This window comes from Brachyhypopomus gauderio, unplaced genomic scaffold, assembly GCF_052324685.1.
Source record: "Brachyhypopomus gauderio isolate BG-103 unplaced genomic scaffold, BGAUD_0.2 sc64, whole genome shotgun sequence".
NCBI lineage: Eukaryota > Metazoa > Chordata > Actinopteri > Gymnotiformes > Hypopomidae > Brachyhypopomus > Brachyhypopomus gauderio.
Window position 1 is genome coordinate 1,820,682 of NW_027506885.1, and position 24,773 is coordinate 1,845,454.

The window sequence follows — 24,773 nt, forward strand, 5'->3', positions numbered from 1 at the left end:
AAGGGTATATGGCCGTGTGTGTGTGTGTGTGTGTGTGTGTGTGTGTGTGTGTGTGTGTGTGTGTGTGTGTGTGTGTGTGTGTGTGTTGCATCACAGTGAGGTGATGCCATCACTGCCTGTGTGCGTGTGTGTGTGTGTGTGTGTGTGTGTGTGTGTGTGTGTGTGTGTTTAGCATCACAGTGAGGTAATGCCATCAGTGCCTTATGTGTGTGTGTGTGTGTGTGTGTGTGTGTGTGTGTGTTTAGCATCACAGTGAGGTAATGCCATCAGTGCCTTGTGTGTGTGTGTGTGTGTGTGTGTGTGTGTGTGTGTGTGTGTGTGTGTGTGTGTGTGTTTAGCATCACAGTGAGGTAATGCCATCAGTGCCTTGTGTGTGTGTGTGTGTGTGTGTGTGTGTTTAGCATCACAGTGAGGTAATGCCATCAGTGCTGTGTGTTTGTGTTGAGCATCTCAGTGAGGTAATGCCATCACTGCCGTGTGTGTGTGTGTGTGTGTGTGTGTGTGTGTGTGTGTGTGTGAGTGTTGAGCATCACAGTGAGGTAATGCCATCACTGCCATGTGTGTGTGTGTGTGTGCGTGTGCGTGTGTGTGCGTGTGTGTGTGTGTGTGCGTGTGTGTGTGTGTGTGTGTGTGTGTAATGCCATCACTGCCTCGTTCCCTAAAGCTCATTCTTTCCACTCAGCACTTTCCCATCGAGCATTTCAATCCCACAATCCCCCTGTGGCGTCTGCCCAGGCTGTGAGCATTCTGAACACAGCAGTTTGGTGAGAGAACGCGGCAGCAGGGAGTCAGGGGTCAGGGGTCAGGGCTTACCGAGTCACACGCACTGCGGGGACTGCCCTAGTGTGTGTGTGTGCTTGCGTGTGTGCGTGCGTGCGTGCGTGCATGCGTGCGTGTGTGTGTGTGTGAGAGTATGCTGTAACTGGGATGTCACACTAAATGGGATCCACTTGCATTTTCCCCACTGTGTAGCACTATGGTACAAACATCTATTTATCAAATAAATATAATGATGAGTTTCTTATGCACATACAGTTTGTCAGCAGTTTCACTGCCATATGTTCAGTTTGCCTTGTATGTTTTGTGTAGCGGTGTTTAAGAAACGGCCTGTTCAGATAGATAGATAGATAGATAGATAGATAGATAGATACATACATACATACATACATACATACTTTATTGATCCCAGAGGGCAATTCTTGAAAATCTGAAGCAGAAGTTAAGAAGATTGAGCAGACGGTATCGACTGTGCTGTGAGTCTGGCTGGACTGATTTTAAATTTCACATCAGAACTCTTGTCAGTCTCTCCATCTTTCTGACAGCTGTAACCAGCCAAGCACGATTAGAGATCGATTTAGCAACTTTTACAATGGGGGAAAAACCCAGCCGTCACAGGCCTTACAAAAGACACCACTGTTACACCCCTGTTACAACACCCCTGTTACAACACCCCTGTTACAACACCCCTGTTACAACATCTCTGTTACAACACCACTGTTACAACACCACTGTTACAATACCACTGATACAGCACAGCTGTTACAACACCACTGATACAACACCACTGTTACAACACCACTGTTACAACACCACTGTTACAACACCCCTGTCACAACACCCCTGTCACAACACAACTGTCACAGCACAACTGTCACAACACAACTGTTACAACACAACTGTTACAACACCACTGATACAGCACCCATTACAGCACCCCTGTTACAGCACCCCTGTCACAACACCCCTGTCACAACACCCCTGTCACAACATCCCTGTCACAACACCCCTGTCACAACACCCCTGTCACAACATCCCTGTCACAACACCCCTGTCACAACACCCCTGTCACAACACAACTGTCACAGCACAACTGTTACAACACAACTGTTACAACACTTCTGTTACAACACCACTGATACAACTGGCTGTTAAAGACTGCAGACACTTGTGCAGGTGCTTGTGCAGGCTTTTGTTTTGGGATCAGCTATAGCAGATGGGAAGCTTCCAAAATGTGTTGGGATAACGCAGGAAGAACTTGCTGCCACTAGTGAGCAGGGAAGTGGTGAAACATCGTTTCATTAACTGTTTTAAGGTTTTATATGCACTGTTATTAGAATTTATTACAAACATGTCAAACGCTGCCAGAAAATAATTTTTGACATCCCATCAACAGCTTGTATGAAATATTCATCCTCATTTTCCCTCACATGCTTCAGACGTGAAATAATATCGCTTCCAATTTCAGCTTCGAGGGTGAATTGTCACGATCAGTGGGTGATGAGGGCTTTGATTGGCAAGACACTTTGCTGTGAATTACCTCTGCGTGAGCCCCACCACTGCCACAGACCTGCGTAGCTTGACAGGGTCTAGATCTCATTCTAATTCAATATGTCACGGCCCAAATATAGAGGATTTATTGTTTGGCTTGAGGATTGTTCAATTACAGGTCGGAAATTTACTCTGAACTAACGTAGAAGTTGGGTGATCCCAGGCCCAACATGCCCACTCGTGTAGCGTCGCACAAGTGTGATATCAAGGAATGTCTACTGTCTCCTGACCTATACATATATGTTTACTGTCTCCTGACCTATACATATATGTTTACTGTCTCCTGACCTATACATATATGTTTACTGTCTCCTGACCTATTCATATATGTTTACTGTCCCCTGACCTATACATATATGTTTACTGTCTCCTGACCTATACATATATGTTTACTGTTTCCTGACCTATACATATATGTTTACTGTTTCCTGACCTATACATATATGTTTACTGTCTCCTGACCTATACATATATGTTTACTGTCTCCTGACCTATACATATATGTTTACTGTCTCCTGACCTATTCATATATGTTTACTGTCCCCTGACCTATACATATATGTTTACTGTCTCCTGACCTATACATATATGTTTACTGTTTCCTGACCTATACATATATGTTTACTGTTTCCTGACCTATTCATATATGTTTACTGTCTCCTGACCTATACATATATGTTTACTGTCTCCTGACCTATACATATATGTTTACTGTCTCCTGACCTATACATATATGTTTACTGTTTCCTGACCTATTCATATATGTTTACTGTTTCCTGACCTATACATATGTGTTTACTGTTTCCTGACCTATACATATATGTTTACTGTCTCCTGACCTATACATATATGTTTACTGTTTCCTGACCTATACATATATGTTTACTGTCTCCTGACCTATGCATATATGTTTACTGTCTCCTGACCTATACATATATGTTTACTGTTTCCTGACCTAAACATATATGTTTACTTTCTCCTGACCTATACATATATGTTTACTGTCTACTGACCTAAAAAATTAAAAAAATATATATATATACACAGTGTATTGTAGCTAGCTAAGCAAATGATTACTTAGCAATCACACAGTAGCTCAGAAAGGTAAGAATACCCTGGGAGTGGTCCATCTCGCATGTCTGCATAAAGTGTTCAGTGTCTGGAAGCGTTTGTGTGCTGGACTGGCACCTGTGTGCTCTGTGTCCTTAATGAATTCTGCCCCTTCCACAACCTGCTTGTGGGTTTGATGAAGCGCAGGCTGTGATGAAGGCTTCATGTTGCCCACAACTGGACCCACTCTAGGAGTATTCTCACTGCAATATGACACCGCCTGAGTCCTGGCTCAGCATGCAGAGAGAGGAGCTATTTTAGACCTCCAGGAACAGACGTGTAGCATGTGTGTTTGACAAGCCAACACACTGACGTGGTAAACCACACTCTACCACCACAAGGATATGGAAGTCACTTTTCTGAATGAGGGCTCGGTGAATCACTCTATAACCTCTCCTTAAGCGTGGGAGTAGTATGTTTTTATGCTTTAAGGTAACAGGACAGTGTTTACACTTCTAAAAGGTGACCAAATATGTTCCTTGCCATTGTTTATTGAAGGAGCCATAATTGTATTTTTGTATTTTGTATCAAACCTTTCATGAGAACTGCTTGCTAATGTTTAAATGTATAGTCTGAGGATTGAGCGGTTCACCTCTTACACATAGACCTTAGAGTTACCTGTCACCTGTTCAGAGTTACTTGTGCCATTACCCACAGGTCCACAATATCTCATTATCTCATTCTGTCTTTCAATTATTCACAGGATTCTTTTCATTGTCAAGATAATGACATTGATTCATTTACTTAAACTGTCTTGTGGATCTCAGAAATCGGATGGCTGAAACGGTTTTTCCAATTGAGTGAAAAAAAGTGGTTTTACTCATTTTACTAACTTTATACTTTATTTAACTCTTCTCCACCATGCTGTGAAAAAAACAGCAAAAAAAACCCATAACCTTTTATAAAACTCAAAACATTTCTCAAGGTGACACATGATTGCCATCTTGCTCTGGTTTCTATTATTCGCAATAATAGTGAGTCTGTCTTTTTCATCTTTGTGCTGCTGAAATACAGCTGAGCTGTTTCTCTCTGGTGTAAAGATGAAATTATATGACCTCAATTATAGCTTCACTTTCACAGATCCACAGACTTCAATTTCAGTCCAGTACCTAGTACACATGTTATTTTTAAAGTTCTTAATGGACTGACCCCCCTTTTACATTACCTGTGTGCTCAATATATAGATTTATATTTGTTTTCATTTGCTTTACGTTCTTAAGTTAATGTGCTTGGAAAGCATTTGATGGGTGTTGAAATGCTCAAAAGAAAAGTTGTTTGAGTGGTGAAAGTGTGTGTGTGTGTGTGTGTGTGTGTGTGTGTGTGTGTGTGTGTGTGTGTGTGTGTGAGAGAGAGAGAGAGAGAGAGAGAGAGAGAGAGAGAGCACTGGCTCTGGCCCCCAATCAGTGTCCCACAGAGAGAGCAAGAGGGAATGTATGGAGATCTCGTTGAGAGTGTCTCGTCTTGTTTGAAACAGGCAGGGAGAAAGACAGTAATAGTGTTGAAGACAGTGATAATGTTGTGAGTGTTTAAGAGTGATGTCTTCCCCATCCCTATCCATAACCACAAAACCTCCACATCTACAACTACATAACCTCCACATCTACAACTACATAACCTCCACATCTACAACCACATAACCTCCACATCTACAACTACATAACGTCCACATCTACAACTACACAACCTCCACATCTACAACCACATAACCTCCACATCTACAACTACATAACCTCCACATCTACAGCCACATAACCTCAACATCTACAACTACATAACCTCCACATCTACAACTACATAACCTCAACATCTACAACCACATAACCTCCACACCTACAACTACATAACCTCTACATCTACAACTACATAACCTCCACATCTACAACCACAAAACCTCCACATCTACAACTACATAACCTCCACATCTACAACTACATAACCTCCACATCTACAACCACATAACCTCCACATCTACAACTACATAACGTCCACATCTACAACTACATAACCTCAACATCTACAACTACATTACCTCCACATCTACAACCACATAACCTCCACATCTACAACTACATAACCTCCACATCTACAACTACATAACCTCAACATCTACAACTACATAACCTCCACATCTACAACTACATAACCTCAACATCTACAACTACATAACCTCCACATCTACAAATACATACCCTCCATATCTACAACCACATAACCTCCACATCTACAACCACATAACCTCCATATCTACAACCACATAACCTCCACATCTACAACTACATAACCTCCATATCTACAACTACATAACCTCCACATCTACAACCACATAACCTCCATATCTACAACTACATAACCTCCACATCTACAACTACATAACCTCCATATCTACAACTACATAACCTCCACATCTACAACCACATAACCTCCACATCTACAACCACATCACCTCCACATCTACAACCACATAACCTCAACATCTACAACCACATAACCTCCACATCTACAACCACATAACCTCCACATCTACAACCACATAACCTCAACATCTACAACCACATAACCTCCACATCTACAACTACATAACCTCCACATCTACAACCACATAACCTCCACATCTACAACTACATAACCTCTACATCTACAACCACATAACCTCAACATCTACAACCACATAACCTCCACATCTACAACCACATAACCTCCACATCTACAACTACATAACCTCTACATCTACAACTACATAACCTCAACATCTACAACCACATAACCTCCACATCTACTTAACCTTCACATCTACAACTACATAACCTCCATATCTACAACTACATAACCTCCACATCTACAACTACATAACCTCCACATCTACAACCACATAACCTCCATATCTACAACTACATAACCTCCACATCTACAACTACATAACCTCCATATCTACAACTACATAACCTCCACATCTACAACCACATAACCTCCACATCTACAACCACATAACCTCCACATCTACAACTACATAACCTCAACATCTACAACCACATAACCTCCATATCTACAACTACATAACCTCCACATCTACAACTACATAACCTCCATATCTACAACTACATAATGTCCACATCTACAACTACACAACCTCCACATCTACAACCACATAACCTCCACATCTACAACTACATAACCTCCACATCTACAACCACATAACCTCCATATCTACAACTACATAACCTCCACATCTACAACTACATAACCTCCATATCTACAACTACATAACCTCCACATCTACAACCACATAACCTCCACATCTACAACCACATAACCTCCATATCTACAACTACATAACCTCCACATCTACAACCACATAACCTCCATATCTACAACTACATAACCTCCACATCTACAACTACATAACCTCCATATCTACAACTACATAACCTCCACATCTACAACCACATAACCTCCACATCTACAACCACATCACCTCCACATCTACAACCACATCACCTCAACATCTACAACCACATAACCTCCACATCTACAACCACATAACCTCCACATCTACAACCACATAACCTCAACATCTACAACCACATAACCTCCACATCTACAACTACATAACCTCCACATCTACAACCACATAACCTCCACATCTACAACTACATAACCTCTACATCTACAACCACATAACCTCAACATCTACAACCACATAACCTCCACATCTACAACCACATAACCTCCACATCTACAACTACATAACCTCTACATCTACAACTACATAACCTCAACATCTACAACCACATAACCTCCACATCTACTTAACCTTCACATCTACAACTACATAACCTCCATATCTACAACTACATAACCTCCACATCTACAACTACATAACCTCCACATCTACAACCACATAACCTCCATATCTACAACTACATAACCTCCACATCTACAACTACATAACCTCCATATCTACAACTACATAACCTCCACATCTACAACCACATAACCTCCACATCTACAACCACATAACCTCCACATCTACAACTACATAACCTCAACATCTACAACCACATAACCTCCACATCTACAACCACATAACCTCAACATCTACAACCACATAACCTCCACATCTACAACTACATAACCTCTACATCTACAACCACATAACCTCCACATCTACAACCACATAACCTCCACATCTACAACCACATAACCTCAACATCTACAACCACATAACCTCCACATCTACAACTACATAACCTCTACATCTACAACCACATAACCTCCACATCTACAACCACATAACCTCAACATCTACAACCACATAACCTCCACATCTACAACTACATAACCTCTACATCTACAACCACATAACCTCCACATCTACAACCACATAACCTCCACATCTACAACTACATAACCTCTACATCTACAACTACATAACCTCCATATCTACAACTACATAACCTCTACATCTACAACCACATAACCTCCACATCTACAACCACATAACCTCCACATCTACAACCAAATAACCTCCACATCTACAACCACATAACCTCCACATCTACAACTACATAACCTCTACATCTACAACCACATAACCTACACATCTACAACCACATAACCTCAACATCTACAACTACATAACCTCCATGTAGAGGCTTGTTCTTGGTGAGACCTCTAGGAATGTGCTGTTTCTTACAGTGACGAACTCTCCGACCCCGAAGTTGCTGTTTCACACTGAATGTCAGTGTAATTTGAAATAAATCCACTCCACCACGTCTTGAAATGAAATTGAAGTTTAATCTACCTTTTTAACACTTACAATACAAAGATGAACTAGCTAAAATATCCACTGATTAAATAAAAAAGTTCTAAATGTCTGTCGTAGTCTGCAGCGGCACGTAAGAAAACTTCGCTTCCAAGGCTCCTAGTGATCTGAGAAGAGCAACGTGAGAGTGCATGGTAGCTGACTCGGCCAAGTATTAAATCGACAGTACACATTTTTATCCATAAACCACAGATAACCTAAACATATGAATTCTAATTCTTTTAATTTTCCAATGTAATTATCATTTTAACCACAAAAATAAACATCTATGAAATTATAAATTCAAACAAAATTGTTTGTTATTTTTAAACATTAATTTCTACTTAAAACACCATATGGTCTATCTTGGCCGCTACACTCCACATCTATCCAGTCTTTATGCAGCACCCAAGGCAGCAGGACTTAAGGAACTGATACAGCCTCCCACCTCTGACCTGACCTGGGTGTCTCAGTGTATCTCAGCTCATATCAGGTTTCATTGAGCTTCATTGGCCTATTTCATCACTCCAATCATCACTGAAGCACAATGCATGGAGGGAAATAGTGAGGAATGTGCTCAGATGTTGCTGGAATGGAGAACATGTGTTTTTATTTGAACAAGCTAACAGTATCACAGATAAATCAGCCTCTCTCATACTCTTACCTGCAACACACACTTATCTCTATGGGGGATGGTGTAAATACATACATTAATTTAACTCAATGACACTAGCAGCAACCGTGGTTCAGAATCCAACTCAGATATGCCTCTTTGTTCTGTGAGATCAGCACCCCACTGTAAGATTGCAACGCTTGTCTTCAGATTAGCTTATCTCTTAAAGACATTAACACAATAGAAAGATCTGGACAGATTTGCTGGCCAACGCATTTATCACAGCACAGCCTTGGTTGCTGTTAACTCCTTTAGGTCACTGGGGTCAGGGGGTTGTTTTACTACAACCATTTTTAAAATGAAAATGTAAGAAGACAAAAATATTGCCACTGTACAGTTTATTACAGAGTTACTTCATAGATGCCTGAGAATTGTTTTTGCATCAGAGGCCTTTATGACATCAGAGCAGAATGTTTATTCTAATCACAAGTCCATCGTTTAATTCTCCTTTTCTCCAAAAAGTCTCCATATTAGGCTACTTACATGATACTGCTGCGCATGACTCCAGCTGCCCCGGGACAGGATACCACAGTGACCTAGGGTCTGGGTTCTGAGCGGGATCATGCCAGTTTCAGGACCGTGAAAATCTTTGAAATGGCACTTATCCCCAAGTAGATGTTGCTGAATTTTTGCATCATGGCATTTGTATGATTGAGTATTGTATAGTGCTTTGCTATGCTTACTGGTTAAAAAAGAGGAGGGTCTTCTTCTCCCAGGTACCTGCCTGTCAGTCAGCAGGGGGGCCGACTCTCTGTGGTCCCACCCCCCTCTATAGTAAGTTTAGGCACTCCTGGGATTCTCCATTGTTCTATGTGTGGAGCTATTGAGAGTAGTGGGTGTAGCTCTCTCTCTCTCTCTCTCTCTCTCTCTGTTGCTTCCTCCCCCCCTCTCTCTCTCTCTCTTGTTCTGTCCTCTACATTCACTCACTCAACGCCATGTGATCATAAGCTCCAGGTCAGTAGCCCAGGAACACCCCCCTGGTCTCCGGGCTCTTACCTACTGAGGAGGTTAGATCTCCAGAACTGAGGCCCGTCCTCCATGGCCCTGGTTCAGCAGGCTTCTCAGACTGTGTGTGGGTTTGGAGCGTCAGGGCAGCGTTCTGCTCCTGCAGGTAATGCCTTTCCTTCTGACTGCATGCTTGTGTGCTCAGGAGTTGTGTCTTTTCTTAAAACATAACGCTGAAAAAGACGATGCCGAACTAGCCTGCAGTGTTTCATTTTTAAACTGCTTATCATATTAGATATGCAGTGAGCAGATATATATGGGGGGATCAGAAATTGAATATAATTTTAGCATTCACTCTGAGCTCTATTCCACATTTGCTTTCCCCCTTTCTCTCTTATTTTGTAGTATTTTCTCATTCCTTTTTTCTCACTCCTGTCTCCTGTTTCTCACTCCTGTCTCCTGTCACTCTCTAAAACTACACTTATTTTTGTCTAATCACTGCTTTCTACAGTGGCTGCTCGAATCTGCTAACGGCAGTAGCTCAGCTGAGATTAGCCCCTGTGTTGGTCCTCTGGCTGTTGCTCGCCTGTGTGTGTGTGCAAAGTCAGTGTGTTCTCGCTGCGTCCGTGAGCGTGTGGGTCAGGAGCTGGTCTCCTCCCTCAGACTACACAGCAGCAGGGTCTGCAGACTCCAGCCCGGAAGAGTGACGTGCGTGTTGGCAAGGGTGACGTGTGTGTTGGCTACGGTGACGTGTGTGTTGGGGTGACGTGTGTGTTAGGGTGATGTGCGTGTTGGGGTGACGTGTGTGTAGGGGTGACGTGTGTGTTGGGGTGACGTGTGTGTTGGGGTGACGTGCGTGTTGGGGTGACGTGTTAGCGTGACGTGTGTGTTGGGGTGACGTGTTAGCGTGACGTGCGTGTTAGCGTGACGTGCATGTTGAGGTGACGTGCGTGTTGGGGTGGCGTGTGTGTTAGGGTGACGTGCGTGCTGGGGCGACGTGCGTGTTGGGGCGATGTGCGTGTTGGGTAGCTGCTCTCTGTATAGCTGGCTGCTTTCTTTGCTCAACCGGCATCTGTTCCCTCCCGTACAGCGGTCGGGCAGCGGTAGCTCTGACATACCTTTAGTGTTTTTTTAATGCAGTATCATATGTTTTGTAAGCTGTTCCCTGATGCCACACCAGTGATAAAGTTGTTTGTGATATGTGAGGGAGGCTTAAAAGAAAACCTGGCAACCCAAGGCAGTGAGTACAAGCTGAGGAAGAGGAGGACGAGGCAGAGCAGGAGACGCTGGGAATGTCTCCATACGTCCACACACTAAACCTCTTTGTCTGGTTCCACCTGGATGAGGCTGTAATGTAGCCCTGGTCACTCATTAAAGACCAGACACATAACTCAGGAGCCACCTGATCTCTCTGTCTCTCTCTCACACACACACACACACACACACACACACACACACACACAGCCGCAAACCGCCCTGCAGCTAATAGACCAAAATGAAGAAATGGAAGGTGAGGTCATTAAGACACAATGGAACTTTAGAACTTTAGAACCGGATGACATTCCGACCCGGGGTTCTGGTGCAGTCTCTCTGAAGTCTACTTCAGTCAGGGTTTCAGGTCCACGCATTCCTTCTCTACAGTACGTTTACATTCACATTTGTGACATTTAGAATATGCTCTTATCCAACATGACTTAGAAAAGTGCTTCAGCTGTCTACCTAAAGTATCATTTACACAAACAGGTTAGTCCACAAATGCCGTTGAGCCAGACCGAGCCAGAAGTAGGTGTCAGTGCTGAAACTAGATGAGCTACAGTACGATGCGATAAAATACAACACAGGTCCAATGTTGTCCTTGCAGGCATCACTTGTAAACCAGATAGTTTTAAACCTGACTCCAACCTGATCTCCTGAGGTTCACGCAATGCTGTGTCCTTCAGTCACGCCCTCGTCTAACTACACTGCTGTGTGCTCTTCCTAGCAACACGGTGTGTGTCAGGCTGTCGGAGAGAGGGGAGGTGTGTGTGGGGTTGTCAGAGAGAAAGGAGATGTGTGTTACAGAGGGAGTCCTCAGGTCAAGGGCTCTGGGAGCGATCACCTACACCACTGCCTGCAGCTGCTGATGGAGGCTGACCACACACCCACTCAGGCCAGACTCATGGTAGGCTGTAGTAGAGGGCAGGGTGGTGTGTGGTTGTAGACTGTAGTAGAGGGCAGGGTGGTGTTTGGTTGTAGACTGTAGTAGAGGGCAGGGTGGTGTTTGGTTGTAGGCTGTAGTAGAGGGCAGGGTGGTGTTTGGTTGTAGGCTGTAGTAGAGGGCAGGGTGGTGTTTGGTTGTAGGCTGTAGTAGAGGGCAGGGTGGTGTTTGGTTGTAGGCTGTAGTAGAGGGCAGGGTGGTGTTTGGTTGTAGGCTGTAGTAGAGGGCAGGGTGGTGTTTGGTTGTAGACTGTAGTAGAGGGCAGGGTGGTGTTTGGTTGTAGACTGTAGTAGAGTGCAGGGTGGTGTTTGGTTGTAGGCTGTAGTACTGAGTGCAGGGTGGTGTTTGGTTGTAGACTGTAGTAGAGGGCAGGATGGTGTTTGGTTGTAGACTGTAGTAGAGGGCAGGGTGGTGTTTGGTTGTAGGCTGTAGTAGAGGGCAGGGTGGTGTTTGGTTGTAGACTGTAGTAGAGGGCAGGGTGGTGTTTGGTTGTAGGCTGTAGTAGAGGGCAGGGTGGTGTTTGGTTGTAGACTGTAGTAGAGGGCAGGGTGGTGTTTGGTTGTAGACTGTAGTAGAGTGCAGGGTGGTGTTTGGTTGTAGGCTGTAGTACTGAGTGCAGGGTGGTGTTTGGTTGTAGACTGTAGTAGAGGGCAGGATGGTGTTTGGTTGTAGATTGTAGTAGAGGGCAGGGTGGTGTTTGGTTGTAGGCTGTAGTAGAGGGCAGGGTGGTGTTTGGTTGTAGACTGTAGTAGAGGGCAGGGTGGTGTTTGGTTGTAGGCTGTAGTAGAGGGCAGGGTGGTGTTTGGTTGTAGACTGTAGTAGAGGGCAGGGTGGTGTTTGGTTGTAGGCTGTAGTAGAGGGCAGGGTGGTGTTTGGTTGTAGACTGTAGTAGAGGGCAGGGTGGTGTTTGGTTGTAGGCTGTAGTACTGAGTGCAGGGTGGTGTTTGGTTGTAGACTGTAGTAGAGGGCAGGGTGGTGTTTGGTTGTAGACTGTAGTAGAGGGCAGGGTGGTGTTTGGTTGTAGACTGTAGTAGAGGGCAGGGTGGTGTTTGGTTGTAGACTGTAGTAGAGTGCAGGGTGGTGTTTGGTTGTAGGCTGTAGTACTGAGTGCAGGGTGGTGTTTGGTTGTAGACTGTAGTAGAGGGCAGGATGGTGTTTGGTTGTAGACTGTAGTAGAGGGCAGGATGGTGTTTGGTTGTAGACTGTAGTAGAGGGCAGGGTGGTGTTTGGTTGTAGGCTGTAGTAGAGGGCAGGGTGGTGTTTGGTTGTAGACTGTAGTAGAGGGCAGGGTGGTGTTTGGTTGTAGACTGTAGTAGAGGGCAGGGTGGTGTTTGGTTGTAGGCTGTAGTAGAGGGCAGGGTGGTGTTTGGTTGTAGGCTGTAGTAGAGGGCAGGGTGGTGTTTGGTTGTAGGCTGTAGTAGAGGGCAGGGTGGTGTTTGGTTGTAGACTGTAGTAGAGGGCAGGGTGGTGTTTGGTTGTAGACTGTAGTAGAGGGCAGGGTGGTGTTTGGTTGTAGGCTGTAGTAGAGGGCAGGGTGGTGTTTGGTTGTAGACTGTAGTAGAGGGCAGGCTGGTGTTTGGTTGTAGACTGTAGTAGAGGGCAGGGTGGTGTTTGGTTGTAGACTGTAGTAGAGGGCAGGGTGGTGTTTGGTTGTAGACTGTAGTAGAGGGCAGGGTGGTGTTTGGTTGTAGACTGTAGTAGAGGGCAGGGTGGTGTTTGGTTGTAGGCTGTAGTAGAGGGCAGGGTGGTGTTTGGTTGTAGGCTGTAGTAGAGGGCAGGGTGGTGTTTGGTTGTAGGCTGTAGTACTGAGTGTAGGTGGTGTTTGGTTGTAGACTGTAGTACTGAGTCTAGGTGGTGTTTGGTTGTAGTCTCCAGTACTGAGTCTAGGTGGTGTTTGGTTGTAGTCTCCAGTACTGAGTCTAGGTGGTTTTTAGGCACTTTTATTCACATCTAAAACGAAGCTCTGTTGGACAGCAGTGGCAAACAAGTCTGTGGTGTTTTGGGCTGTTGTCAATATGTGTATTTATCATAGTACTCTCACATTCACCATTCTGCTGAGCGTGTGTGTGTCTGCTGGACTTCTTAATGCTGTTAAGAGATGATGCCATCACGCTTGTACCATCCATCACTGCGTGGAGATGGCAGTGTATGGGCCATCGATCAGCGTGAGTGTGTGTGTGTGTGTGTGTGTGTGTGTGTGTGTGTGTGTGTGTGTGTGCGCGCGCCTGGGTCTGCTGCAGTGGACCTAACTATGTAGATCACTCCTGCGGGTTTGTATAATCTATATCGGAGACACGTGAGTCGGAAAAACTCAGATTGAACATTTTGTGCTAAGCTGTCACTGCTGAGAACTTCAGAGGCAAGAGGAATCAGTCCCTCTTACGCGTGTCGCCTCATAGCACAGCTGAAAGCAGGACTCTCCTCAACACCATCAATCAGTCATGCCAAAGAGTTTTAGTTTCTTTAGGGATTTTGGAACTTTTCAAATACAACAAGGGAGAGAGAGGGGGAGGGAGGAAGAGAGAAAGAGTTAGTATTTACTTATACACTATGGCTCTGTATAGCTCACATTTAATGTACATAAGCAAGGCGCGAGTGCGTACATGCATGTGTGTGTGTGTGTGTGTGTGTGTGTGTGTGTGTGTGTGTGTGTGTGTATGTGAATGTGAGTGTGTGTGTTGGGGGCAGGAAGTGCAACACAGGATCTTCATCTCTGGGTCAGGGACACAGTGTGAAATAAACAGGAAAATGCAGAGGAAATAAGACCACTGTGGGTCTGTGTTGCACAAAGACAACTGCAGTTGTGTTGCACCTTATGAATGACAGAGAGACAGACAGAGACAGAGACAAAGACAGAGAGAGAGAGAGAGAGAGAGAGAGAGAGACATGTGGAGAGAAAGAGAGACAGAGAGAGTAAACGAGAGAGAGTGAGAGAGAGAGAGAGAGAGAGACATGTGGAGAGACAGAGAGTAAACGAGAGAGAGAGAGAGAGAGAGAGAGAGAGAGAGAGAGAGAGAGAGAGAGAGAGAGAGAGAGTGATGTGCCACAGCCCTTTTCTGATTGTAATATAGACAATGCACTGAGGGTATCCCATAGGAGTCAGAGTACATTTACATAACAATCCATCCACAAAGCCCCGCGAGGCACTGGGACACTATCGCTAATGTACCACAAACGGCCTCATTGTCAATGCAGATACAATGACTTGCTACAAAATATCATTCCAGCATGTGTGACCAACTCAGAACCTCAAATCTGTGGTTTTGTGCATGAAATGACTCCTTGAAAGTTCTGTTCAGGACATTTTGAGGGGTGTGTGAATGTGTGTGTGTGTGCTTCTGAGTCAATGACCTCTGGCAAGCTGATGGATCAAATGGTGTCCACACACACACACACACACACACACACACACACACACTCACACACACACACACACACAGCTATATATGCCATTTGAACAGGACAGCTGTTGATTATGTACACAACAGTGCTGGTTTTCCTCACATAGCAGTGGTGGTGATTCAGAAGCATTTGGGCAGTTCTCAGGATTTCCTGAAGGAAGTGGAACGTAGACAGGCTGAGCTGCACGGGGAGGAATGTTCTCTGGATGAGTGGACAACAAGTCAGCCAGCTACTCACCCCGAGTGTGTGTGTGTGTGTGTGTGTGTGTGTGTGTGTGTGTGTGTGTGTGTGTGTGTGTGTGTGTGTGTTTGTGTGAGTATGTGTGTGTGTGTGTGTTTGTGTGAGTATGTGTGTGTGTGTGTGTGTGTGTGTGTGTGTGTGTGTTTGTGTGAGTATGTGTGTGTGTGTGTGTTTGTGTGAGTATGTGTGTGTGTGTGTGTGTGAGTGTGTGTGTGTGTGTGTGTGTGTGTGTGTGTGTGTGTTGTGTGAGTATGTGTGTGTGTGTGTGTGTGTGTGTGTGTGAATCAGATAAGCAGATGGAGTCAGGAATTTTATGACTGCTATCCAACAACTAATTAATTCTCCTGTAATGGTGCCAGCGTTAGTGGGAAGCTACCAGTAAAATACCAACATTTTAAATGACTCGGACTCTCACTCACTTTGGTACACCGGGAGTTTCTCCAGACGTCGGTGAGGGCTCGCGGACCTACCTGTGTTCTTCAACGTAAACGGTGGAGCTGCAGGGACCTCGCGCGCGGTCCATATATGGGTACGTTAAACAAACCCAGAGCACCTGCACCGGACCGAGCCGTTAAGATCTCCGACCGGACCACGGTCCCACAGACGAGTCGCGCTGCTCTTCTCCAAGCTCGCGCTCAGCGGCACAGCACGAGGGAGGGGAGAGGAGGGGGCGGACGGGGCGGACCGGGGACCGTGTTGTCTCGCAGCCTGTGCGCGAGCGGAGCGACGCCGGGTTCGTCTGCGCGTGGATTAAAGTGCGGAGAGCGCGTGCGAACGGGCCCGTCTCTGCGTGCACGGCGGTTCTGGGACTGCTGATCGGTCGGTATGTTCGCCTCTTCGTCTGTGATTTGTAACCGACGTGGGTTTGACCCGCAGTGTTTGTCGGTAAAGTCGAAACGTTTCCTCCGCGGTGTGTCGTACGACGCGTGTGTGTTCGGGCGACTGTTGTGGCGTTAGTGGATCAAAGTTACTGCGAAATGCGGATCCGTATTGGCCCGTAAAGTTGGGTCGTGTGTGCTGTAATGATGTGTGTACTTGTTGGCGCGAGGACGGGCTGTGAGCGCGCGGTGCTTCTGTGAACGCTGGTGTGTGATGAAGGTGTGTTAATGTCTGTACTGTGGTCTGTGTCCGGGAGGTCCATCTCCACACACACTCACACCGTTACACAGGCACTTACCCCGGACCTTAAATGGGCCTGCGGAACCACGAGAAACGCTGGCGTGACGGATTACTCATCGTCACCTGTTTGCGCGCGCGTGTGTGTGTGTGCGTGTGTGTGTGTGTGTGTGTGTGTGTGTGTGTGTGTGTGTGTGCTCTTGGTGATTAACTGAACATACAGTTAGTCATTTGCTGTTTCTGTGATTACATTTTATATGTCGTAATCCGACCCCCATAATATGTTCCTAGTCGTATCAGTTAATTACAGTTCAGTTAATTAGGAACGTTACGCTTATGTCAGCATGTCTCCACACGCAGCGCCCAAGACCTCTTCGAACCTGGAGGATTTACTGTGTTACTGTTACTGCAATATTCGTCCCAGAGTTTTGTGCACTGATTTGTGACCAGTGTGCGTGTTTGTCTTGTAATGGTACTGGTTGGGGTGTGGACAGAGAGCACAGTTCCCGGGTCAGCCTTGACTAACATTCTAGAACCTGGTTCTAGAATACACTTGACCACCACTATTAGAAGTGACGAAAAACCACCGTTACATGAAATTGAACTGTGGATCAACTTCGGTGGGCGGTGCTCATCAGGCCGGGTTGATCAGGGGAGGGAGGACGTGTCTTAATGAGCAACACGGGCCCTGAGGTTCTTCAGGCTGCTTTATAGAGCAGATCAATCAACATGATCCGGAGAGTCAATACGTTCTCTGGTCTAGTGGAGGTTCAAAAAAAGATGGACGCAGGATTATGGAGATTATGGAATTACAGAGACCAAAGCTAAGAGTGTCTGAGAACGCAGACATCCTGGCTTAACCCAGCACTACCAAGATATATAACGAGCTTTAATATAACAGTCAGTACGCTTGTTCAGTAGTCTTTAATAAGTTTCTGAATCTTATTTGCACCTTTTATATCTGCATGGTGAAGTGTTATGACAGCAGTATTAATTACCTCAATAATATAGTGCCTCTCATTTGGAGTTAGCAGCTTTGCAGAGTGTATATAGAGAAAAGCAACCAATTAATAATTTGTGTTTTATAGGAAAAAAACAAAGATTCCATTAAAGGGGGAAAAGGACCCAGAGTGTGTGTGACCACAGAGGAACACACTGGTGTTGTAGCTGGTCTGTGATGGACCCAGAGTGTGTGTGACCACAGAGGAACGCACTGGTGTTGTAGCTGGTCTGGGATGGACCCAGAGTGTGTGTGACCACAGAGGAACGCACTGGTGTTGTAGCTGGTCTGTGATGGACCCAGAGTGTGTGTGACCACAGAGGAACGCACTGGTGTTGTAGCTGGTCTGTGATGGACCCAGAGTGTGTGTGACCACAGAGGAACACACTGGTGTTGTAGCTGGTCTGTGATGGACCCAGAGTGTGTGTGACCACAGAGGAACGCACTGGTGTTGTAGCTGGTCTGTGATGGACCCAGAGTGTGTGTGACCACAGAGGAACGCACTGGTGTTGTAGCTGGTCTGTGATGGACCCAGAGTGTGTGTGACCACAGAGGAACGCACTGGTGTTGTAGCTGGTCTGTGATGGACCCAGAGTGTGTGTGACCACAGAGGAACGCACTGGTGTTGTAGCTGGTCTGTTATGGACCCAGAGTGTGTGTGACCACAGAGGAACACACTGGTGTTGTAGCTGGTCTGTGATGGACCCAGAGTGTGTGTGACCACAGAGGAACACACTGGTGTTGTAGCTGGTCTGGGAAGAACCCAGAGTGTGTGTGACCACAGAGGAACGCACTGGTGTTGTAGCTGGTCTGTGATGGACCCAGAGTGTGTGTGACCACAGAGGAACGCACTGGTGTTGTAGCTGGTCTGTGATGGACCCAGAGTGTGTGTGACCACAGAGGAACGCACTGGTGTTGTAGCTGGTCTGTGATGGACCCAGAGTGTGTGTGACCACAGAGGAACGCACTGGTGTTGTAGCTGGTCTGGGATGGACCCAGAGTGTGTGTGACCACAGAGGAACACACTGGTGTTGTAGCTGGTCTGGGATGGACCCAGAGTGTGTGTGACCACAGAGGAACACACTGGTGTTGTAGCTGGTCTGTGATGGACCCAGAGTGTGTGTGACCACAGAGGAACACACTGGTGTTGTAGCTGGTCTGTGATGGACCCAGAGTGTGTGTGACCACAGAGGAACGCACTGGTGTTGTAGCTGGTCTGTGATGGACCCAGAGTGTGTGTGACCACAGAGGAACGCACTGGTGTTGTAGCTGGTCTGGGATGGACCCAGAGTGTGTGTGACCACAGAGGAACACACTGGTGTTGTAGCTGGTCTGGGATGGACCCAGAGTGTGTGTGACCACAGAGGAACACACTGGTGTTGTAGCTGGTCTGTGATGGACCCAGAGTGTGTGTGACCACAGAGGAACACACTGGTGTTGTAGCTGGTCTGTGATGGACCCAGAGTGTGTGTGACCACAGAGGAACACACTGGTGTTGTAGCTGGTCTGTGATGGACCCAGAGTGTGTGTGACCACAGAGGAACACACTGGTGTTGTAGCTGGTCTGTGATGGACCCTGAGAGATGTGGCCATGTGCATTATTAACTGCCCCTGCTGTCTCCCTCTCTCTCCCTCTCTCTCTCTCTCTCTCTCTCTCTCTCTCTCTCTCTCTCTCTCTCTCTCTCTCTCTCTCTCTCTCTCTTTCTCTCTGTACACATATGAGATTCATAACTTGCTGATGAAGAGATTGAGTTCTCTGTGAGGTCTGTCTGGAGGGGTTGGACGGTTGAAAGGTGGAGAGGTTGTGTGTGTGTGTGTGTGTGTGTGTGTGTGTGTGTGTGGTTCTTGGGGGTGGGGAGAGTGTTGCCTACAGCCTCTGAAGTCAAACTACAGTCTAGTTGCATGGTTCTTGTGTGCAGGTCTCATGATGAGGGCAGTAGTTGTGGACAGTGATGGTCATGAATGTTTTGTTTGTTTTGTTCTTTTGGCTTAACAAGTGTGTGAATATCATCTTCTGGTTTTATTAATGTTGAATATGTTATCTGATCATGTAAGTAAATCAAAGCTCCTCCCCTGCTGTGTCATCCCCACATTATTACATCTCACTGTTTCTCTCTGTCTCAAATGACCTTTCTTGACATTTCTCAAAGCTTCGCCATTATGGGAGTTAGTATACATACTCAGGGCTGAAATGCTGAGATTATGAGGTTATACCTTCCCCACAGGATATACCTAACCCACAGGATATACCTAACCCACAGTGTATACCTAACCCACAGGATATACCTAACCCACAGGATATACCTAACCCATAGGATATACCTAACCCACAGGATATAATATACCTAACCCACAGTGTATACCTAACCCACAGTGTATACCTAACCCACAGGATATACCTAACCCACAGGATATACCTAACCCACAGGATATACCTAACCCATAGGATATACCTAACCCACAGGATATACCTAACCCATAGGATATACCTAACCCACAGTGTATACCTAACCCACAGGGTATACCTAACCCACAAGGTATACCATCCTAACCCAGAGGATATACCTAACCCACAGTGTATACCTAACCCACAGGGTATACCTAACCCACAAGGTATACCGTCCTAACCCAGAGGATATACCTAACCCAGAGGATATACCTAACCCACAGGGTATACCTAACCCACAGGGTATACCTTACATGCAAAAAGACACATTTTCCACAGGTATAGGTAGAAGCTGAACTAACACATTTTTGCTTGTGTTTTGCCTTGAGTAAGACATCAGTATTATGGCAATGGCTAAGTACTCACAGTACCTGGTGTAATTTACTCCAGCTGGTGTAGTTTGTCTGGTGTGGTTTACTCCAGCTGATGTAGTTTGGGGTATTTTACTATCTCTTCCCAGCCCCAGTGTGTGTAACATTTCTTGTGTGATGCCATGTTCTGTGGGCATCACCACTGATCTGGGATCAGTCCCCATCACTTGTCATGTACGCAGTACTGATGTAAGTGTGTTAAGATGGATGTTCTGAATCAGCATTCTCTCTGCTTGCCTGAGGGCTCTGTCTGACGCCTCCGTTCCTGTCCTAGTGCGCTCGACTTTCAGGTCCACTTTCTCACTTTGTTGTGTCAGCGTGTGAATTCTGGCACGTGTTCTGACACCACCGTGATACAGAAACCCCGGGACGGGTGTCGCGTCCAGAACACGTGTGACGTAGGAAGCATCCCCAGCTCGTATCAAACCCCGCCCACTTTACCCACGCTGCTCTGCTTCCGCCAGTTCCACCTGCTCCTCCCTCTGCTCCTCCCTCTGCTCCTTCCTCGGCTCCTCCCTCTGCTCCTTCCTCGGCTCCTCCCTCTGCTCCTTCCTCGGCTCCTCCCTCTGCTCCTTCCTCGGCTCCTCCCTCTGCTCCCTGTAAACACACCTCCAGTGGCCACGGGCCGGAGATGAATGAGGTCATCAGTGCTGGTGTGGAGGTGGAGAACAGCTGGATCTGCAGCACACAGTCTGAATAATTTAGCTTTCCAGTCGCTCTCTATAGGCTCACACCCCGCTCACACCCCGCTCACACCCCGCTCACACGCCGCTCACACGCCGCTCACACGCCGCTCACACCCCGCTCACACCCCGCTCACACCCCGCTCACACCCCGCTCACACCCCGCTCACACCCGGCTCACACCCGGCTCACACGCCGCTCCCTGTACGCTCACACGCCGCTCACACACCGCTCCCTGTACGCTCACACACCGCTCACACACCGCTCCCTGTACGCTCACACACCGCTCACACACCGCTCCCTGTACGCTCACACGCCGCTCACACACCGCTCACACACCGCTCCCTGTACGCTCACACACCGCTCACACACCGCTCCCTGTACGCTCACACACCGCTCCCTGTACGCTCACACGCCGCTCCCAGTACGCTCACACGCCGCTCACACGCTGCTCACACGCAGCTCACACGCGGCTCACACGCCGCTCACACCGCTCCCTGTACGCTCACACGCCGCTCCCTGTACGCTCACACACCGCTCACACGCCGCTCACACACCGCTCCCTGTACGCTCACACGCCGCTCCCTGTACGCTCACACGCCGCTCCCTGTACGCTCACACACCGCTCACACACCGCTCACACACCGCTCACACACCGCTCACACGCCGCTCACACACCGCTCACACACCGCTCCCTGTACGCTCACACGCCGCTCCCTGTACGCTCACACGCCGCTCACACACCGCTCACACACCGCTCACACACCGCTCACACACCGCTCACACACCGCTCCCTGTACGCTCACACACCGCTCACACACCGCTCCCTGTACGCTCACACACCGCTCACACACCGCTCCCTGTACGCTCACGTGGCGCTTACACATTCTGCTCGTCACACACCCCATCAGAGGGGCAGTAATCAGGTCTCAGGACAGTTCTGCACCGAGGGTGGTGTGAAACTGTGTTGCCTGCAGATAAATTCTGCATTTATATTGTTGTTGTTGTTGTTGTTGTTGTGTGTGTGTGTGTGTGTGTGTGTGTGTGTGTGAGAGAGAGAGAGAGAGAGAGAGAGAAATAGTGTGTCTATGTATATACATGTTTGTATTAATACAAACATAGTTTACAAATGCTCAAATTCAAATGCATGTCACACATTCTATGTGCAATCAAATAAACACACACACACATACACACACACACACACACACACACACACACACACACACACACACACACACACACACACACACACACACAGCTCTTAATCAGGTACTGAGGTACTGCAGCCAAGCAAGAGTCATAGTGTGGAGAATAGAGGTGGAGATTTAGCCACACCCCCTAAGCCAGCACTGTTCGTCTGTGTGTGTGTGTGTATGTGTGTGTGTGTGTGTTTGGGGTGGGGGGGTCTTGATGCACTTCCCCTCATCCTCTCAGTCTGCTTGAAGTTCCAGTGAGAGAATGTTAATTACCACCATGAGTCCGAGACTAATGACGGGTCTGTAATGCTCCACAGGGCTTTACAAACCAAAGACATTCATTACCATTCACCTGTAATTACTGGAGCCTAATTGGTTGTTGACAAGCGTTCTGGCAGAGGCTCTGTGAGTGCGTTTGGTGTTGGTTAGATCCTCTGGGCAGGACACTCTCTGGGCAGGACACTCTCTGGGCAGGACACTCTCTGGGCAGGACACACTCTGGGCAGGACACACTCTGGGCAGGACACACTCTGGGCAGGACACACTCTGGGCAGGACACACTCTGGACACTGGGCAGGACACTCTCTGGACAGGACACACTCTGGGCAGCACACACTCTGGGCAGCACACACTCTGGGCAGCACACACTCTGGACAGGACACACTCTGGACAGGACACACTCTGGACAGGACACACTCTGGACAGGACACACTCTGGGCAGGACACTCTCTGGGCAGCACACACTCTGGACAGCACACACTCTGGAGAGCACACACTCTGGGCAGCACACTCTCTGGGCAGCACACACTCTGGACAGGACACTCTGGGAAGGTCTTAGTCTGTCTCCAGGACCAGCTGTCCCTCAGTTATGGCTTGCGCTACTAAAACAGGCCAGAACAACTCCCACTGTTAGAAGATACAACCCTGAAGGATGATGCATATCAGATCATGAAATATCATGTAATTTATGCTTTATGAGACCGGCTGTAAACCCTGTTACGATCACTCCTTTCAAAACCAATTAAAGAAAAAAGCAGTCGTCTTGTAATTTATGCAAGAAGGGGTTGTTATAGACTTCTGCAGGACAAATAAAATCTTTACCTTACAGGTGCATTTCTCTCCTTCTCCACAGGGGGCGACAGGGAGCGGATGACAGCCAACCATGAGACGTATCTACTCATGGCCAGCACACAGAATGACATGGAGGATTGGGTGAAGACCATCCGTAGGGTCATATGGGCTCCGTTTGGAGGAGGTGAGTCCTACTACCATCTCATGGACCCAAGAGTGAGTGAGTGAGTGCGTTAGCACAGACGTGCTCTACCCAGGATCGTTGTGCTGGGGATACACTTCTACGGCTCAGTCCTAATGGGCTTCTAATCATATTACACTCAGCTGTAAGTTGCAACCCACCATCAGTGTGTTCTGAGGTCTGATCTGTCTGAACCAGAATCCTGTGTCCTGTCTACATTATGCTTATCTGGATTCTTGACTTTGCACTTTGGTCAAGAGTGACCTGGTTTTTGATTAAAGGGCAGGATGTCTGATTTTAATACACATTTATAAGGGACATGCACTTGTAAGTGCTGTTACACTTTAGAATTTAGCATGAATTAATGTCTGTATATAACTACATTACTATTTGTTCTTATATTTGTTGCTTTAATGAGCTGCACTGTAACTGGTGTAAATTTGGTCAGTAATCCAGATCTTTTGTGAGTCTCTGAAAGTGTGTGGGCTACAAGAAGTGTGTTGATTTCCTTTGCTTCACATATTGTGAAGTGTGTGTGTGTGTGTGTGTGTGTGTGTGTGTGTGTGTGTGTGTGTGTGTGTGCGCTTCATCAATACTCCAACACAACATGCACCTCAAACATCTCTGATCATGACTATCGCAGAACCCAGTAAATCAAAATTAAAGCAGCATTTGTTGGAAGTTGTTTTGCATATTGCTGTCTTCCGCAATATCAGAATTGCAAATGTCAGTATATAATATTGCAGTGTACACAGTTCTGTGCTAGTATATGAACATCTGAGTCCGTTGGGGATGGGGGCCGGGACGCGAGGACGTGGATCTACCTGACGAGAGAGCTACTGGGTCCAGGATTAGAGAGCAGAGATGTTCAGGGATGAGGACGTTGCTAAGGGGGACAGGTGCACACAAAGCCCTCAAATGCACTTCCAGGGTGAAGTTTGAGCAGCACATTCACTGCTTTATGCTTGTCGTGTTCAATTCTTCCCCACTGAGACCATCCCAAGTGTTCC

The 24,773-nt window shown here is 46.8% G+C and overlaps 1 protein-coding gene across 8 annotated transcripts in view; it reads left to right on the plus strand.

Moving 5' to 3' along the window:
* Positions 1–24,773, plus strand: part of arhgap24 (Rho GTPase activating protein 24) — a 129,650-nt gene that overhangs the window by 89,724 nt on the left and 15,153 nt on the right. For 4 of the 8 annotated variants that reach the window (XM_076988933.1, XM_076988939.1, XM_076988938.1 and 1 more), the window contains one exon: positions 23,644–23,766. In XM_076988933.1, coding sequence (XP_076845048.1) covers positions 23,644–23,766 — 123 coding nt within the window. Of the gene's footprint in view, positions 1–9,872; positions 10,024–15,945; positions 16,226–16,378; positions 16,520–23,643; positions 23,767–24,773 lie in introns of those variants that run through there. The other 4 variants (XM_076988934.1, XM_076988936.1, XM_076988941.1 and 1 more) reach the window with 4 other exon arrangements.